An 18,201-nucleotide genomic window follows, 5' to 3' on the forward strand; every position below is an offset into this window, starting at 1 on the left:
TAGACCCACAGCCGGCAAGCTGTATACATACACACTTGATAATCCTTGCCGCGCGTATAGATGGAGTAGTCCAGTTGATCCATCGCGAAAACGATCGTCGGCGCAGCAAAAGGCGGCCAGAGCAGGTATTCATTGGCGTTTTGCAGGAGCAAACATCCATGGGCGTTGAAATCGATTGTTCTTCTCCCGGCGGCCATCTGCGGCAGGCCGGAACAATTGAGGGTCTTTCCTTCGGAAACACTATCGTGGCCAGGAAAAACATCACTTTAGGGCCATCACAGATAAGGTATCAGAAAAAAGAGGGACAGGCTGCTGCGGGGGAGTCGGACAAGGTCGTGTGCTCGTACTCGTAGACGCCCTGCCAGATCTTAAACTTTATCACAACCGCCTCTTGTTTCATCTTCTCTCCATCCTGCCAACATTACACTCTGGCCTTCGTCCTTCATCGCACCAGCACAGCTTACAGCCATGGAAAGCCGTAGTCCGTCGCCTGACTTGGACCCCGTGGCGGGCGTCACGGAGGACCTCGTTTCACTACCAAACTCAAAGGTGGCCGGCGACACACACATCGACTTTGACGGACTGCTCGCACAGTCTATCAAGCTCCACGAGGACGTGCGGACAGGCTGCGGTGGACAGACGTGGCCTGCGGGCATGGTGCTGGGCAAGCACATGCTGCGCTACCACAGAGCCAAGCTGGAGACTGCCCGAATGTGAGTGGTTTTCCCTTCCCTCAACTTCTGTCTTGTTCTACCGAGAGGCGCTCGGCGTTTTTTTTTTTTTTTTTTTTTTTTTTTTTCGCGCCCAAGATGCCCACCGCGATGCATGACTAAAGCCACTCCCAAAGAATGGTTGAACGGTTGCTGACTCAGGCCTAACGCAGACTGGAATTGGGCGCTGGTGGAGGACTAGTCGGACTGGCTGTGGCGGCTGGTTGTGACCTCCAGGCGCCACTCATCTTAACTGACCAGGATGTGATGCTGGAGCTGATGAAGCATAATATTCAGCTGAACGAGCTTGAGGGCAAAGCCACGGCCTCAATATTGGACTGGTACGTCGTGACTTGAGATTCTCCGCTTCTGCGTCTTGGTATCCGCCCAGCAGAAAACTGCTGCTTGGAAGGCTTGTGCTTGGCGGTGCTACGTTGCCATACCTCCAAGTGGCTCTATTTTCAGCGCCGAAGCCAATACGTACTTGACTGACCTAACACAATGGGTGCAAATTTCCAGGGGCGAGACGCTTCCAGAGGCCGTTGTGGCGCACAAACCGGACGTGATATTGGCAGCTGAATGTGTGTACTTTGAGCCGGCCTTCCCGCTACTGATGCAGACGCTCAAGGACCTGTTCGAGCTCAATGAGGATGCAGTGGTGTATTTCTGCTTCAAGAAGAGGAGACGAGCGGACATGCAGTTTGTCAAAGCAGCCAAGAAAGCGTTTGTGGTCGAGGAGATTTTCGACGAGGACAGGCCCGTGTTTCAGCGAGAGTCACTGTTTCTCTTCACATTTAGAAAGCGGGCAACCGGTGGCACCACTACGAGCAAGAAGAAAGGCGGCATGATAGCAGCCAACCATAATGGCCAAATCCAAACCGAAAGATGATGCCACCCAACCCCATGATTGGACCTGACTCCTCTTTTTTTCCTTCCGTGTTATTGCAGGACATCGGCAGCACGAGGCCCGTCGGCGGTTGCACCAAGCAGAGTGAGTATCCAAAGAAGGGAGACCGGAGGGAGCCTGCATGCACTCTTCCTCCCATGTCAAGCGAGCACGGACGGATTGGCATACGATAGGGCAAATAAAGGTGCGGGGGGACAAGGCCGTGGAGCAGATGCGGCTGTGAGCTTGACGACTGAGCGAGATTAACGGTTCAGCATGGCTTGTCTCCATGCTGCGAGTCGGGCAAGCATACGCAAGCCTTTGACGATGGTCTGAAAATTTTTCTGACGCGTGGCGATTGCATTGCTTCTTTTTGTTCCTTTTTTCTTCTCGGTTCTGTACAGAGGCAATGGTGCTGCTACCTGGGCTACTGGCTACTCATGTAGCAACGGTTCCATATTTGTCGTCCACACGGCTTCTCAATATGCCCATCCGGTTGGTACAGAGCAGACGCGTGGTGGAGACAGTCGTTGAAGTTAGACGACTGGCCACGACAAAGCAGGGAGTCAACCGCCACAAGTTTTAGATCGAATGAGCGTGCCTTGGGTCGGCGTTGTCGGAGACACAAGCAAACGCAGTTTAGTCGGAAAAAGCCTAACTTCCGTCGACGCCGCCAGCCTAGTCCAAGTAGCACCATACTGTGCGCTGCCCCTGCCGCATATTGAACATGTTAATCACATTAAAGTGCCCTCCACATCAGCGCAGTACTGTAGCATTCGGAATGAAAAGAGGGGCGGATCACCTCTGACTCGCCTCATCTCCGACTGCCTTTGGAATGAAAGATGCATTGACGGCCAGCACGTGGAGGCGCTCTCCATTGCACGAGATGGCGTTGAATAGCGCTGTTCCCTTCCCGGCGCACCCACAGCGGCACAATGGATGGGTTCCTTTCTTTGGAGAACAAGAGGGAGAAAAACAGCGCACCGTTGTCGAGTCCCCACGGCAGGCAGCATCTCGATAGCCGGACGGCAACAAGAATGTCAAGATCCAAGTGGATGGGAGACGAAGCGGGTCTGCGAAGAAAGAATTTCCCTCAAGTGTCGGTCGGCAAAATGCGAACATGGGGGGGTCGAGCTAAAAGAAGCGTGAACAGGATCAAGCAAAAAAACTTGCATGACAAGGCGCATTTTCTTTTCTTCTCTCTTGCCCGTGCGTGCGGATCCACCGAGATGGCGAGCGAGTTTTTGCAAAGCAGAGGTCCACCGCCCATGTTTCGAGTTTTGCGAGTCCTGCCAATCTGCGTGCGAGGGCCCGCAGCGCCTCAGGCACCGGCCAGCGCCCATTGGCTGGTCAGACGGGTACCTGGTTGGCACTGCGACGCTGCGACGGGTCCGGATGGCGGCCCCTGCAGAGCCCGCGAAGGCTATTCGCCCCTGTAATACAGGCGCTACAGCAGGCCGGGGGCCAATGGCAGCGCGCAGTGGCGACGTGGCAGCGGCGACTGGCTAGCTCCGCGCGGCTGTGATCCGTTAGGGGTCGCCGTTCGCTCTTTTTTCTTGAACAGTGTGCGCACGCTTCTTTTTGTCTCAGGCCTCCATCCATCCCTCGGTTCCGCTGCCAACGCCCTTGCAGTAAGCAGCAGCTGTATCGGCACTGGCTGCGTTGTGCGGCGCTTGGCTTCAAGCAGGGCTCCAGCAGGACTCCAGCAGGGGCTCCAGCAGCTCAGCGCGGACGGCACCAGGCTAATTGAACAGACGCCCACAATGGCCACACCAAGCCGGGCGATTTGAAGCACCCCCGGCTAGCGCTCCGTATTAATCCTGGGAGCCCAGGTAAGCCGCAATCCCATTAATAAATCCAGCCTCCTCCCCCTGGCCGATTGTTTCGTCTTCCTCTTCTTCGCAAACGAAACAGACTTACTTCATAGTCGATCTATTTCCCACCTTCGGAGCAGGACTCTCCCTTCCTCTTGCAACCCACATTCCTTCAATTCACTTGCACTTTCGCCTCTACGGCACTTTGCTATATCAGGTCCTGTTGAACAGAACAACATCGCGACACCACCGCTCCTTAAGCCAAACAGTTATTCAAAATGAAGACCTTTACCGTTGCTTCTGCCTTCCTCGTTGCGGCCGCTGCCGCCAAGCCTCACCACGGCCGCCACGCTCACCACCACGCTGCTCGTGATGCCGTCGTGACCGAGATCGAGTGGCACACGGAGTACGTCACCCAGACTGAGATTATCGACTCTACCACCACCTACTTGGTCCAGGACGGCAAGACCACTCCTGTTGCGGCTCCCACCAGCAGCGGCCTTGCTGCCTCTGCCGGCGAGTTCCTTGAGCCTTCGTCTTCCACCGCTCCCAGCTCCTCGACCACTCCCGCTGTTCCTACTACCAGCAGCCAGGCGCCTCCTCCTCCTCCTCCGACCACTGCTGCGGCCTCGTCTTCGTCCGTCTTCACGCCGCCGCCTCCTCCTCCCCAGACCTCTTCTCAGGTCTCGGTCCAGGCTGTGCCTCCTCCCGCGCCCTCAAGCTCCTCTGCGGCTCCTCCTCCTCCTCCGGCTTCGACTCCTAGCCCCTCTCCTTCTCCCTCTCCTAGCCCCAGCCAGCCTGCTGCTGGTGGCAGCAGCGGAAGCAGCAGCGGCAGCAGCTTCCACGGCGACATCACCTACTACACTGTCGGCCTCGGCTCTTGCGGTGTCGACAACACTGGCGATGACACCACCCAGAACCTCGTCGCCATCAACTGGGAGCAGATGGGTGCTCAGTCCAACGGCAACCCCATGTGCGGCAAGACCATCACCATCAGCGCTGGCGGCAAGACCACCACCGCCCTCGTCGTCGACAAGTGCATGGGCTGTGCCTCCGGCTCCATCGATGTCAGCGAGAAGGTCTTCACCGATCTCTTCGGCAGCCTTACCGCCGGCCGTGCTCCTTGCAGCTGGTCTTTCAACTAAGCTGTCTCCAAGACAATCTGTGCATGATGGGTATATGTATCCTCTGCCAGGCTTCGCCTCAAATCTCAAGGCACACATATACCCTAGACCATCTTTTGGACAAAAATTCACGTTATACCCTACATTCGTTTGATTTAACTTGTTTGGATTCACCATCCCTGGCGTGGATGGGAATGCGATATGGAATAGGAAAATGATTACTTTATTATTTTTTATTTATTCTTCACACATTTTTTGAAATTTTGTCCCGGAACGGAAAATAACAACAGATCCTCTCTTAAACGCAAGTTTTGAGGAGGGGAAATACAAGGGAACGGGAAAAAAAAATCTTTTTTCTATTGTACATATAGACAAAATTTTATAGACATGTCCTCTCATATTGGAGACAACGTGGAATGACATACCCTTTTAGATGCCCATCAATATCTGATATTCTACATATTTTATTCGTGATGCCGCGTGATTTGGTGTGAGCCGTGAGTGTTGTAATGCCTACAGGCTAAGCAGTACGCGCAGTAAAATAGTGTGTCTGTCTAGTCTGTTCACTAAAATTCACTAAAAGTGTGCTCATTTGCGCTGCACCTAATTACACTATGCCATGTATGCCTCCAAGTTGCGCCATAGCATATACTAATTACTGGGTAACATCGGCAACACTCTTCAACGCAATTTTGGGTAATTGTGATAGCCATTGTCACCTCGTATCAACCAGAGCTCAAATCTCTATTCAACTCGCCAAAAACTGGGCATTCCCCATACGATACGCCGCTAACTACAAACTGTCATATTATTCTTTTTCTTGGCCTCTTCTCTTTACAGCAGGGTCAACAGCTCTTCGATATATCGCCTCGTATCGACGCCAATCCCCTGCGCCAACCGGCCCATACCTTCTCCACCCCCGGAAGCTCCCTCGTCTGAAGCAATACGAAAGCCAATGTGGTCACTTGCGCGTCGGATAAGGAATATCTCCTTGTCGACGATGGGGGGAGGTGAGTGGGAGGATGCAGAAGAAGAGGACGAGCGATGAGACAAAGGGGCCTTGCTTTCGAGGGCAGCTTCTTCTTCTTCATGGTTGCTTGCGTGGGAATTCGAGTTCAGGGATGATGACGACGCGGACTCATGAATAGTGGATAGCGGCAGTGCCGCCGTGGCAGTGTGGGTTGTGGAAGGGGTGGCGGCGGTGCGCTGAAGGACCCGCGTCCAGACGATCCACCATCCGCGATTTGTCTTTTGCGTGCGCTCGAGGTTGGTGATGCGGGAGCGCGTCGCGGCGTAGATGTTGAGGAGATGGAGGTGTGTACTTACGGCATCCGCGCGGGACCACGCGGGTGAAGGAGACGGTGAAGATGCAGCCGCCGGGTCGGGGAAGAAGTCGGGGATGTTTGGTATGGACGAGTGCACGGTGAGCGAGGGCGGATCCCATACGAGGTCTTGGATGTGGGATGTTACAGGGCCAGCGTCTGGGCGCTCGGGACGGTATTTGGTTGACGCCAAGAGGGGCTTCCTCAGCGGAGAGAGCTGGTAGTGCAGGGAGCGGTAAAGGGTGTCCCAAGCCAGGGAATCCGTGCGGAGGCGGAAAAGAAAGGTGAAGATGAAGGGCTTGTTGACGTAGACGACGACGCGGAGCTTTCCCGCCATGTTGGCGTCGTGAGAGGCATAGTTGGGGAGCATGTTTCCCACCTCTTGGGATGAAGTCAACGGATTGGCAGGATGCTCGAAATCTCTGACGATGGCACTGTCAAGGCGGTTCTCCGTAGCAGATGAACTTTCCAGCTCAACGTGGAGGGTGCGAAGAACGGTACGAGAGTTGTTTTCATCGCCGTCAGGATCGTCTGAAACCAGCGCGCCTTCTGGATCATTCTCAGCAATCTCCTCGTCTTCAATGTCCCCTCTGAGGCCAATCAAGTAGTGGCCAGAAGCCATAGAAGATGGTCGTTTCAACAACTTGGGACGCGAGTCCGGTGCGCCTGTGGCATTTGGCTTGCCATTAGCGGCAGCTTGTTGTTGATCGGCCGCTTCTGACGAATTGCCTCCAGCTCCGGGAAAAGACCAATACGATCCGTAACCTAACGTTAGATAGCTGACCATCTTGTCAAGTCTTCCAGCCTCAGGCTCTTGAGCTGCTTGACTCTGTTCACCTTCCGATGCTTTTGGCTGAGCATCCTGCACATCACTCGTAGATGGGACGCTTTCTTCTGCAGGCTCCGTTGCCTTGAGTGCTGCATCATCTTTTGGGTGCTGGATGTCATCCGGAACCACCACCTTTGAAGACGACTTCTTGCCTCGAGCGCGCCGTGTTGAGGTTGGACTCTCTATGACACCATATGCGTGCTCGCCCCAGGTATACAGATCTTCCATCCAGTTTGTCACGTCCCGTAGAGACTTTCGTGATAACGCCCCCGTCCCAAGGAATATGGCGCCGTCTTCAGCTCTAGGCTCCTTGCCGCTGCCAAGCCATGGCTCTACCTCCGTCTTATTCGACTTGCCGGGCTCTGATTCGACATCGTCAGACCCGAATCTTGAGACGACAAGATCAACAAGGCCTTCCACTCGGCTGACCAAGCCCTCGAGCACCTCTCTTTCACCGCTTCCTCTGTCTTCTTCACCAACCCCTACCCCGAGCTCTCCAGAGGCAGCAACGTTGATGCCGCCGAAAATGTCTCTTGCAGGGTTTCCGTGCAGCATGACGTTCCAGGTAGATAGAAACAGGTCCCAGTAGCGGCTTAGCAGCGCGATGAACTTGACTCGGCGATGTCGCACAAACAAGGCGCTTAGTGATGATCCATGATGCAAGAGGAAGATGCTGTGCGCACGCAACAGATCCCTCAGCAGCAGCGTAGCCGGCTTCATCTCCCGGGTCGAATACTCATATCTCTCCTCCTGTTGCTCTCCAGTCTTGGTAGGTAGCCTTGGAGGGAGAGGCACCTTATTCAGGTCGATGCTCTATTCGTGTCAAGGTCAGCAATCGTATCATCTTTAACGGGCACTTTTTGCGCATCATCAGGCCAAGAACAGGCTTGTGCAAGGCTCACCGCAAGAATCCACCATCCCGGCTCCAGCTCATGGGCAATCACCCTCGACTTCTCTGTGTCGATGACATCTACCGCAGCTCCATCAGAGAAACCGCGGCCGAAGTTGACCATTCCTTGGGCGAGGCCAATCTGTCGCAGCCGCTCGTGGCGCTCCTCTTGGGAGATGCCATCTGTCGGTCTCGTGCGCGCCCGCCTGCGTCGGCGGCTGGAGCTCTGTGTAGAAACAGAGGCATAGTAAACGATCTGGTCGTCAACTGTCTCATCTGTCTGGCCCAGCGAAGGATTGAACAGGGCCAGGAAGCCCAGCTGCGCGGGCACAATGCCGCTCGTGGAAGCATAAGCAGCCATAAGGCCGACGCTGGGTGACCCAACCGATCGAGCGAATGGGCAGCTATGAAGTGGTGGAAATAGGCATAATCAGCCAAATCTGGGGATCTACGGGTAAAAGTTCTGCCCTTTAATACGATAGCTTATGGTTCATGGATATGATTGCCGCGCGGCAAAGAAGACGTTACGAGGGTGAGCTGTAGATCCAGATTTGATAGAGGGGAAGTTTTGCAAGTGCTTGGGCTCTCGAAGCACCAGCGTTCAATGTTAGCAGTAGTAGCCCCTCCAAAAGCGCGCTGCGTCATTGCTGGTGCGATGAGAGAATCAAGCGGATCTAATGACATGCATCAGCAATTTAAAAGTATGAGCCGTATTAATTGACCAAAATTGTTTTTTTTTTAGAATATTTATTAACTCATCGACATACGTCATGACAATTGTATAGCATAGGTAGACGATAGACAGTATGCGTTTTAGCAAGTGTAATCAATCCATTTCACCCATCAAGGCCACCTAGCAAATTGAGAAATCGCCAAAAAGGCAAAAAAGAAAAAAGAAAAAAGAAAAAAAAAATCCAAAACAAAAATCCAGGAACCATACTCAGAGAGCAAAAATGAGAATAGAATAGACACTCCCCCCCATAAAAAATAGATAAAGTGAAAAAGAAATTCGTTTTCATCAAAAAGATGCCTATTGTGTGACCCCTGTGTCGTTCCGTAGCCTAGCCATTTGCGTCAAGTTCAGCTCTGCTTTTTCTTCCTCGGAAATGCGTTCAAAGTAACTGTCTTTTATCTCATCTCCCTTCTTCTTCTGAGCATCATGCCGCAGTTTTGTTATCCACAGCCACATAAAGAAGAGTATGAAGGTTATGATGGTGAGCGGGATAGTAATGACCCAGTACAGTCCAAACTGAGGCAGCAGCCGCACCCCGATGCCGTTCGATGATGGGTCGACGCTGTCCCAGTCGAACATTGATGTTGAGAATAAGGCAGAAACAAAACTTCCTGGGAGAAAAAACATGGTGACGATGGCAAGGGTCTTCATCGAGAGTGAGTCACGATGCTGGGACTCAGCCAGCATCAGAGTTGCTTGAAAATCGCTTCTAGAAATGATGCCAGCAAGCTTTTGGGTGTTAGTTAATCTCCCGCGATACAAAGAAGAAGGAATGAAGACACTAACAATGTTGATCTGAAGCTGGACGCGCTTCAAAGTATACTCTATGTCCACAGTTTGCATTTCCAGCCGATCCTCCAAAAGAAGCACATGGCTCTTCAGCAGTTGACAAGCTTCGGCCGACACCGATGTGGGTGAAGTTCCATGGCCACTTTGTTCCGATATGTTCTTCAATATGAATTTCAAAGCCTTTTCCACCATTTTGCTTTTTCTACTCAAGCTGCCCAGCTTCACAGCGCATCGATCTGCTTCGGCAGCTAGGGAGATGAACAAGCCCATAACACTTTTATCGTATCCTTGGTGAGGCATCTGAGTCGACGAGCATCTTTCACTCGCGCGTATCTTGAGCTTGACCTTCTCCTCCCCTTGGTGGATCTGCGTGCTGAGAATGAGGGTGAGGAGAAAGGCTGGGAACATCGGGCTTTCATAGAGAAGCGCACTCCAGGGTGTGCGGAACACCTCGGAGAGGAACAACATGTTGGATTCATCGAGGAATATCACGCCTTGAGTAAGGTATGACCGATCTGTCGGGCTCTGCACGTCGAAGCGGCGATGTGCCCACATTGCTGCAAGCTTTGGCATGTAGCAGAAGGAATACGCCTGGTGTTCGTTTGACTGCGGCGGAATGGCGGCAACGTTGGTGATGCAGCTCTGAGAGTATTTATAGGCCAGCTCGAGGTCGAATGATTTGAGGAGGGTTTTCATCACATCGCTGGAGAGCTTCAGAATCCTTTTCTTGATATCGCAGCCTATCAGAGCTATTCGCAAAACGAGCGACTTCTTTGTGTCGCCTTCGCCGTCAGTTTCGTCGATAGGTAGCCAGTCATCTAGCTCTTTGACAGAGACAGGCTTGCGGCTCATGTGGATCTGCCCAGAGCTGTGATGAAGCCATGCCTCAATCACCTCAAATGAGGGCTCATCTGAATTCCTGAAGCCTTGCCATAGATTTACTACGCTAAGCTTCTGGTATATTTCCTCCATGGGTACAAATCGCTAAACACGCCGCAAATGACGATGGAAGGCTGTAATTGTCGATGCTTGGTGGAGGCTGATTAGGTAGCGACAGACATCTCCAGGATCGACGTATTTGAGGAATTATGTGGGTTTACTGAGCATCTCTAAATATAACGCGCGCGCGCGCGGGTTTGTCTGGTACCACCATCTTTTATCCAGCCGTAGCCTGATGAATATAACAACATTCTGGGAGGGTGGCTAGCCGCGACCAGGGGTTCGCTCGAAACTAATAAGCGCCGACCATGCCTGCAGGACTGCGAACCGAAACGGATGCTGGGAATAATCAAAGCGAGACTACGACCGCTCACTGAAGGCCGTCGCGGGAATTCTGGTTACTGGCTGTTGCCCAGCATCTGCACTTCGCCGAAGAGGGTTGTGCAATGTCAAAAAATGGCCGAGACAGGTAGCTGCCGATAGGGAAGTGGCTGAAGACGACATTGAATATAAGGTGTCATGGTCTCGTGGGGACAAACGAATTCGGCCAGGATGAAATAGAGCGTCATGGCCCCGGCCCTGGATGGATAGGTACTTACATGTATGTTCTCATCCATCTTTCAAAGCATAGTATTGGACAGTTTCACCACCATCTACGGCGCTTGCAACGGTGGTGTGGCTTAGATGCCCCTCTCCACGAGCTTTGTATGACCAACAGCGGCCTACTTGACACGCATGCAGGGGTATAGATGCAGGAATTATGGCGTTCTGTAGGGAAAAAAAAATAGTAATCCATAAACTAGGTTGTCTTCTTTAATTGATTGATGGCATAGCTGTCTACCTCACTAGTCGCTATCATGAAGAAATGGAGCGTATTAATTCTCCAGATAGATTCTTTGCTTAGAAGGATCAGGAAGGCACTCTGTAGGCTACCTCTCAACGCCCTTCAACTTGGCCGCACTACCCGGCATCTATCATGTACAGAAAACATACCGAGCTGAGACTATCATATGATTCTTGGCATATAGACAATTTTAGTCTGAGAGGGTAAAGTATACGGACTACTTGATGCTTCCTTTGCAACGCAAGTAACGGATTTTATTAATCAGTTATCTGTTCTACCACCAGCAACAGCAGCATTTCTATTCCCCTACTCCACTCTCGCGATGCTTAGCACTCCCAAGTTAAACATTTGCTTTATAAAAAATAATAAGATAAATAAATGAGATTATTAGCAAACATACGGTTTGAGTGCTTACTGTTAATAAAGTGCTAATAGTCTCGATTGAACATCCTGTTGTTGTAGTCTATTGGGCCTACTACAAGTACTTAGTGACTTTTCCCTACGCCAGATGCGCTTTTATTTCCCCAGAAGCGCCAACAGTCATCTAGCAGTGTGTCAGGTGTCTGGTACGCTGCGAAGTGGCCCCCAAAGTCATGCACATATAGCGCGGTGACGTTGCCTATCCTACGCGCCCAGTCCAGGGGAACGCCCCATCCGGCATCCTGTGGGCGTTGTGTAACACCAACTGGGACATTAACAAACAATGCTGGCCCAGAGCTATCAGTGCCCACAATCTGATCGGCGAATCGGAACTCCTTATAGGTCCGTGTTGCCGGGTAAGGACCTTGGATAACGTACATCATGGCCCAGGTGATGATCTCACTCAGCGACCAGTGGTAGAAGGTCCCGAGCTCTTGCATCAGGTTAAAGATATAAAGCGCAAAACCCAGGGGGGAATCGGTTAAAGCATGGCCTGCCATCAGGGGCTGCGTAGACTGCAGAAACAGATAGCCGGCGCCTTTTCTCTGGTAGGCTGTTATGTTGCGGATATACGCTGTTTCTCCTGGAGTCGTCTCATTTGCATCGAAACGCGCAATATCCGCCGCGGTGAGAGCAGGAACCCAAAGATTGGAGAGCACAGATATTACGCTCTCGGGGTGGAGAGCAGCCTGATAGGTAAGGACAAAAGACCCGAGATCCCCGCCCTGGATCACATATCGTGGGTAGGACAGTTGGTGCATCAAGGCGTTAAACGCATGAGCCACTTCGATCGGGCCCAATCCGGCATGCACGGGGGCAGGGGTGAATCCAAAGCCGGGCAGAGACGGCGCTACGACGTGGAATGCTGGCACAGACGAGTTAGGCGGATGAGTCAATGACGAGATGATTCGCCCGACTTCCAAGAACGAGCCCGGGAAGCCGTGGAGAAAGAGAAGGGGAACTGCATCGCTACGATTTGAGCGATGATGCACAAAGTGAAGCGGTATTGGCTCTGTGTAGTTCTGATCGTCTATTTTGACAACTGTGGTAAACATTGTGAAACTGCCATCCCATGTTAGCTGTGCTTTGAGTCTCTTTAGGGAAAAGGAAACGGACTTTTTGTTAATTTGCTCCTGTATGGATGTCCAATTGAACTCATTAACCCAGTAGTTTTGAAGAGTTGCAGCCATCTCAGTCGAGACCCCGTCAGTAAAAGGGGCCACTCCGAGGTCATTGGCTATCCTGCCTAACTGCACCTTGAACCGCGTTGTCTCGATGAATGAAGGATTCACGCTGAGAGAGAATGGCTTGGGGGGAGAAGAATATGTTGCATCAATCTCCGGAATAAACTGGCCATGAACATGGGACAGAAGTAAACTGGAAATGGATGCAAAAAGCGTTACTTTACGCCCTGCGGCGACTTTAATCGAGAAGAAAGACATTATGGATATATAAGAAGCGAGTTATTTGGTTTACCTATTCTCTACAAAAAAAAAGCCTTGACTGGAATGCCTATATATATATATGTATGTATGTATATGTATGTATGTATATAAGTGTTTGTGTCTGAGTCTTCACGGTTGATTCTATTACCTAAACGCCGACTAACGCCGACTACCGACGTCTGTGCTCTGTAAGACTATGTAGGATTCTAAATGCATTAGTAATTTCTTGATCTCTAGTAATTATTTTGCTAAAGAATTTGGGAAACTGCATGGGCATCCACTGAACTGTAGGATAGCAGAAATATTGAGATATCATCTCATTTTAACTGTGATTTCAAATCTCTACTCAACTTTGCTTTCATCCCACTTAATGCCTAGTAAGATGTACCGTGGATCTGTAAATCCAGGATTTAGTAATGAATAACACTAAAGATTTTCAAGGACAAAAGCTTTGGTTCTAAGTATATATTAGTACACCAGTTACAAGGGCTTACCTGCAATAAGATGATGAAGCTTTGCAGCCTATTTTCAAGGTGAAGCAGAAAGCTGTAATGAATATATAAACTGGGCTCTTGGCTCGGCACATTAGCATATAGAGAGAATGGGTTTCTTTTTATAAGATGAGATGGGGGGCAACCACTCAAGTTCGCTATGCAAAATGACTTTTAGCTGCGGTAACAGCTTCATTTTTGAAAGAACGAGGGGGTACAAGCCAGATCAAATGATTCCGTGACTCGTTTTCGCTTCATGGTCTAAATAAAAGCCTCAGAAGCTAGATTTCTGAGGATGTGTTTATATGTAGGTATGGAAGCCAGTTCAGAGGTGCGTTCTCGGCTTGGTAATTTGACAAGCCTAAGCTTAGTCTGCGACATAGCTAAGCTGCTGACCGAATTACATGTACACGTAGGTTGCCGTTGTGGCAAGACCTCCTTACAAAAATCTCGAATGATTACTAGTATAGGGTAGGTATTATATAGAAAAGAGAATATACGTTCTTCCAGATAAAATGATTCTTAGCTTTCATGATGGCCTCTTTTCTTTGGGGACTATGCCTCCCAGGAGGTAAAACGTTTTGCGAATGGGGCGTATACGACCAAGTTAGGAAAGCAAGAGATATTACATAGGCAGTAATAATTTCATTCACACAAGCAGCGACGTTAAACTGCTTGTCCCTAATATAATCAAAATTAGTATAGATTGACTTTGATGCCAAGGACAACCTCTGTAATGCCGTCAATGATTAGATTACGCGGCATCCCGCAAGTCCAAATACCCCCATCATTCCTTTGACATGTGTTTTGACAGGGTAAGTGGGCGCACTTCTAAAGCCTTAATAGAGCCTGAACGCCCCGCCAGCCGTGAAGCGGCACGCTAAGCCCCGCTAGCGATTGCCGTCAGCTCACCTCGATGCCTCAATCTTAGCGAAAGGCCGTTGAAACGCACGAAGCGGCACCAATTCCTGCTCTGCTCTGCTCGATGCTGACTTGCATACACCAAGATGGAAAGCTGCATCATGGGAGAGCAAAAGCAGCCGGCTTTGCCATTCGATAGCCCGCGCCCCTCGATTGGCCCAGTTTGCTCCGCCTCACGCTGGCTGACAGGGTCTCCACCCGCCCTCGATTGAAGGGATCACAGCCCCCGAAGCCCACACGATCGAGACTCGGCCGCGGTCGCTACGGCACGGCGTCGAAGCCCTGGAGCTCCATGTCTTTTGGCGTCTGCTAGGGGCTCACAAGGCCTCCCTAGTCGCTCGTCCACAGGCACCGGCAGCACCCATTACCAGGTAGGACTGAAATAGGTGCTCGTACGTCATCTGCCCGATTGTCTCTCTTCCATCCACCACAAGCCAAACCAGCGTCAGCAGCCAACCATCTTGCATCTCACTAATCCGTCCCAAGCTCCTCTTCTTGGGCTGCTGGAGCTGCTGGTCTTCCTCGTAGCCTCCCTTGTTATCATCTTTCGACATTCCATCGCCGCCTCAGCTGCCCTGATTCTACCGCCATCCCGGGGAAGCCATCCATCACCACCATGGAGAATATTGGCGGCACCATCAAGCGCCGTTCCACAGAGGCATGGAACGCTGCGCAGAGCAATCTGCCCTCTATGCCGGCGATGCCTTCAATGCCTGCTCTGCCCTCTCTGCCTCCTCTGCCCGTCATGCGCCAGTTCACACTCGATGCATTCCGGAGGCAGCCCAATCAAGAGGGCATGAGAGGCACTTGGGAGCGCATCGATCTCCCTCCCGTGCCTCGCTCCTCGCATTCTCTTGATATCGTTTCTGGCTGCGCTTACATCTTCGGTGGCGAAGTCACTCCCCGCGAACCCGTTGATAATGACATGCTCGTCATCCGTCTTCCCTTCAGCAGCGCCGGTGCCGACTACTTCAAAATCAAAGCAAAGCCGGACACGACTATCCCCACGCCGACGTCAATTCAGGACAAGGGTAGAAAGGGCAAATCAGATGACGCAGCAGTGGATGTTGCTGAGAGTCCCAAGGCCAAGGCCAAGGCTGAAGATCTTGGCGAGGAAGTCGGAGAAGAAGAAGAGAGCGATAGTGGCGAAAGCCGCAATACGGAGCAGACTGACGAGACCAAGAGCGACACCAAGCCGGCATCTGTTGACAAAGGCAAGGGGCGAGCTACACAAGATCTTGGCGACGTCCCTCCACCACGAATTGGGCATGCAACTGCCGTCATTGGCTCGCGAATATTCGTATTCGGCGGCTACGCTGGTCCTGACATGAGGCCTCTTGATGAAAACGGCCGAGTTTGGATCTTTGATACTCGCACCCGTCTCTGGACCTACCTTGACCCCGTCCCTGCAGTCAAGGGCGGATCGATCATCCCTCACCCAGCACCACGAAGCTATCACTGTGCTACAGCGACAGACCGACCCCGCGACTTTGCCCCTCCCCCGCCAACCCAGGCTCAGAGCTGGCAGGAGTGGGCGCTTGGCGATACTTCCAAGACGGGCATTCCGCAGGACCCCATCGTTGGTCACGTCGCCGAAAACGCGAGTGATGAGGAGACTGATGGTTACGGTACCTTTTTCGTGCATGCTGGTATTAATGCCAGCGGTGATCGTACTAGTGACCTTTGGGCTTTTGACGTCCACTCGCGAACGTGGACTGAACTGCCCGCGGCACCAGGACCTTCCCGCTCAGGCACATCGATCTGCATCAGTAAGAGCCGGATTTTCCGCTTTGGTGGATTCGACGGGCAGAGGGAGATTGGAGGCCAGGTCGATTTCTTGAACCTCGAAGTTGAGATGTTTGATGACCGGGTTACTCGCGGTGAGGTGTCGGTACGGGCCCGTGGCGGATGGCAGTCCATATATGAAAACGCACCGGAAGCTTCCTCGAAAGAATTTTCTTCGGAGAATATTCAAGCTTGGCCCGGGCCACGAAGCGTGTCTTCTCTTGAGGCCATCACCATTGGTGGTGGTACCGAGTATCTCGTCCTGACCATGGGCGAGGCAACCTCAAGCTCGGAAAGCCATACCGGCATTGGCAAGTCCCATAACGACGTATGGCTCTTTCAAGTCCCGCCGGTGGGCATGACCGCCGCGAGCTTTACGGCGGCCATGCTACAAGCTGTGGGACGCAAAACGGGCGAAGGCAAGTGGACAAAGGTGACCATGGGTCCTTATGACGAAGAGGTTTTGGAAATGCCGCGGGGTCGGGGCTGGTTGGCGAGTGCCCCAATGTCTGACCTGGAGGAAACTGGAATTGTGATTTGGGGTGGCTTGGATGATAACAACAGGAGGCGTGGAGAGGGATGGATCTTGAGGCTTGTTTAAACTATTTCCTTTATATCGTGTTTTTTTTTGATATGGCTGCACATGAGTAAAGATTGCGAAACAAAAAAACTTTGGGCAGTAGTAGCCTTGAAATAAGCGTCTCTGTTTACTGGTTTTCTAAGGAAAATAAAAAAGCGAATGCCAACGTCTCTCGTTTAGGAGCATACACTTGCATTACTAAAATCCAATTACATTGTACACGTCCGCCATTTGCACAATGTTCTATACTTTTTTATCTTCTTGGCATTCAACATGGCGTTATGTACATTTAAAAACCCGTGTCAAATACTGCCTTGCCGCCGCCTCTACCCCCTCCTTGATATTTTAAAATAGTAGTTTTACAAATCCGATCTCGTCTTCTCCGCTCCCCAAGGCTCTGATGTCAGGTTCGTCAGGCCGGCGCTGTTCTCGCACGACTTTCTGGAGGAAAGGGGTCCTGCGATGGGGGCCTTGCTGGTGGTGCCGGTAGCCTTGAGGTCCTCGAGCAGCTTGACGACGGTCTCCGGGGTGAGATCCTCGTAGTAGTCGTCGTTGATCTGGATCATGGGGGCGTTGACGCAGGCGCCGAGGCACTCGACCTCGATGAAGGTGAAGAGGCCGTCCTTTGTGGTCTCGCCCTGCTTGATGCCGAGGTGGTTCTTGATAGCCTTGACGATGACGTCGGAGCCGCAGCCGCCGAGCTGGCAGGGGGTCTGGGATTACATGGAGGGGTTAGTCGTATGTTTTTTAACACTTTTTTTTTCTTCTCTAAAAATCTTGAATAGTGATGCTGCCCCTCGTTTTTTAAATGATTGCCAAAATGATGGAATGGCATTGGAGGAGGAATAGGTAGTTGGGTAGCTTTTCAAGATAGGGTTCAATGCGTACCGTTGTGCAGGCCTGGACAAAGAACTTGCCCACGGGGGTGCGGTTGTACATGGTGTAGAAGGAAGCGACCTCGTAGACTCGCATGGGGGGCATCTCGAGCAGGCGGGCGACCTCGTTCATGACGCTGATGCTGGTGAAGCCGTGCTGGCGCTGGCCGAGGTCCAGCAGGGGCATGACGGCGGCCTTCTTGTACTGGGCGGGGTATCGCTTAAGGATCTCGGCGATGAGCTTCTCATTCTGGGCGTTGAACTTGAAGGGGATGTCGGGGTTGTTGTCGGGTGTGTTTCGGTGCTGCGGGCAGTTGAGGTCAGCGTTTTTTGTGCCGTGATAATTTTGAATGTGAAATTCCTTTTTTGCATGGCAGCCATCTACTTGTCGACAAAGTGCAGCGGCGTCAAATTGACAGCGGATCGAGGTAGTGGACGGCTTTGGAGCGACTTTGACTTACCACCTGGAGGGTATCGCTAGGCCTGCTGGCTGTGATGGAGAATGCGCGGATCTGAGGACGGGCAACGCGCGAGGCGCAGCGGGCGCCGGAGCGGAGGAGGAAGGGCGTGATCTTGCTCGCCATTGTGAGAGGATTGAGGCTTGCGCGGGCGGGCGGCGGGCGGAAGAGGCTCTTGACGGGGAGGAGGAGGAGGAAGAGAGGCTGCTCGGGTGGTGGCAGATTTGAAGCTTTGAAATGGCATATACCGTTCGGGAGTTGGACCGTCCAATGCGATTGGAGCTTGCTTGTAAAATGGACGATGGTGATTGGCTGGGACGGCTGAAGTCCGGGAAATGGGCTCATGT

At 52.0% G+C, this 18,201-nt stretch overlaps 8 protein-coding genes across 8 annotated transcripts; 4 read left to right on the plus strand and 4 right to left on the minus strand.

The window, feature by feature from the left end:
- Nucleotides 1–468: 468 nt before the first annotated feature.
- TrAFT101_006047 (uncharacterized protein) lies at nucleotides 469–1,599 on the plus strand (the record flags this gene model as incomplete). Its single annotated transcript, XM_024905643.2, has 3 exons — nucleotides 469–713; nucleotides 884–1,051; nucleotides 1,230–1,599. 3 exons carry the CDS (start codon nucleotides 469–471, stop codon nucleotides 1,597–1,599), a joined length of 783 nt encoding a protein of 260 aa, XP_024760574.1.
- A 588-nt stretch (nucleotides 1,600–2,187) lies between these two features.
- Nucleotides 2,188–2,496, plus strand: TrAFT101_006048 (uncharacterized protein; the record flags this gene model as incomplete). The annotated part of the gene is made up of 1 exon (XM_066127643.1): nucleotides 2,188–2,496. One exon carries the CDS (start codon nucleotides 2,188–2,190, stop codon nucleotides 2,494–2,496), a length of 309 nt encoding a protein of 102 aa, XP_065983756.1.
- Nucleotides 2,497–3,688: 1,192 nt separating this feature from the next.
- TrAFT101_006049 (uncharacterized protein) lies at nucleotides 3,689–4,555 on the plus strand (the record flags this gene model as incomplete). The annotated part of the gene is made up of 1 exon (XM_024908195.2): nucleotides 3,689–4,555. One exon carries the CDS (start codon nucleotides 3,689–3,691, stop codon nucleotides 4,553–4,555), a length of 867 nt encoding a protein of 288 aa, XP_024760575.2.
- A 303-nt stretch (nucleotides 4,556–4,858) lies between these two features.
- On the minus strand, nucleotides 4,859–8,283 carry TrAFT101_006050 (uncharacterized protein). The gene is made up of 2 exons (XM_024908196.2): nucleotides 7,588–8,283; nucleotides 4,859–7,498 (listed from the first exon to the last, which is right to left on the minus strand). The coding sequence occupies exons 1-2, from the start codon at nucleotides 7,933–7,935 to the stop codon at nucleotides 5,369–5,371; spliced, it is 2,478 nt and encodes an 825-aa protein (XP_024760576.2). The 5' UTR covers nucleotides 7,936–8,283; the 3' UTR covers nucleotides 4,859–5,368.
- TrAFT101_006051 (uncharacterized protein) lies at nucleotides 8,216–10,068 on the minus strand (the record flags this gene model as incomplete). The annotated part of the gene is made up of 3 exons (XM_066127644.1): nucleotides 8,216–8,248; nucleotides 8,617–9,036; nucleotides 9,094–10,068. 3 exons carry the CDS (start codon nucleotides 10,066–10,068, stop codon nucleotides 8,216–8,218), a joined length of 1,428 nt encoding a protein of 475 aa, XP_065983757.1.
- A 974-nt stretch (nucleotides 10,069–11,042) lies between these two features.
- On the minus strand, nucleotides 11,043–12,757 carry TrAFT101_006052 (uncharacterized protein). The gene is made up of 3 exons (XM_066127645.1): nucleotides 12,416–12,757; nucleotides 11,295–12,361; nucleotides 11,043–11,230 (listed from the first exon to the last, which is right to left on the minus strand). Exons 1-2 carry the CDS (start codon nucleotides 12,739–12,741, stop codon nucleotides 11,365–11,367), a joined length of 1,323 nt encoding a protein of 440 aa, XP_065983758.1. The 5' UTR covers nucleotides 12,742–12,757; the 3' UTR covers nucleotides 11,043–11,230; nucleotides 11,295–11,364.
- Nucleotides 12,758–14,104: 1,347 nt separating this feature from the next.
- On the plus strand, nucleotides 14,105–17,234 carry TrAFT101_006053 (uncharacterized protein). Its single transcript, XM_066127646.1, has one exon. The coding sequence runs from the start codon at nucleotides 14,773–14,775 to the stop codon at nucleotides 16,540–16,542; it is 1,770 nt and encodes a 589-aa protein (XP_065983759.1). The 5' UTR covers nucleotides 14,105–14,772; the 3' UTR covers nucleotides 16,543–17,234.
- On the minus strand, nucleotides 16,881–17,980 carry NUO24 (NADH:ubiquinone oxidoreductase 24; the record flags this gene model as incomplete). The annotated part of the gene is made up of 3 exons (XM_024909859.1): nucleotides 16,881–17,234; nucleotides 17,410–17,700; nucleotides 17,858–17,980. The coding sequence occupies 3 exons, from the start codon at nucleotides 17,978–17,980 to the stop codon at nucleotides 16,881–16,883; spliced, it is 768 nt and encodes a 255-aa protein (XP_024760580.1).
- Nucleotides 17,981–18,201: the final 221 nt, after the last annotated feature.

The sequence above is a fragment of the Trichoderma asperellum genome, chromosome 3 (genome assembly GCF_020647865.1).
Source record: "Trichoderma asperellum chromosome 3, complete sequence".
NCBI classification, from domain to species: Eukaryota; Fungi; Ascomycota; class Sordariomycetes; order Hypocreales; family Hypocreaceae; genus Trichoderma; species Trichoderma asperellum.

Bases quoted from the DNA above. Each gene is read 5' to 3' on its own strand.
- TrAFT101_006050 (XM_024908196.2), bottom strand. From the start codon at position 7,935: ATGGCTGCTTATGCTTCCACGAGCGGCATTGTGCCCGCGCAGCTGGGC. The intron at 7,499-7,587 runs GTGAGCCTTGCA...TGACACGAATAG, and splicing joins CGGGATGGTGGATTCTTGCG to AGCATCGACCTGAATAAGGT.
- TrAFT101_006052 (XM_066127645.1), bottom strand. From the start codon at position 12,741: ATGTCTTTCTTCTCGATTAAAGTCGCCGCAGGGCGTAAAGTAACGCTT. The intron at 12,362-12,415 runs GTCCGTTTCCTT...ATGGGATGGCAG, and splicing joins CAGGAGCAAATTAACAAAAA to TTTCACAATGTTTACCACAG.
- TrAFT101_006053 (XM_066127646.1), top strand. From the start codon at position 14,773: ATGGAGAATATTGGCGGCACCATCAAGCGCCGTTCCACAGAGGCATGG.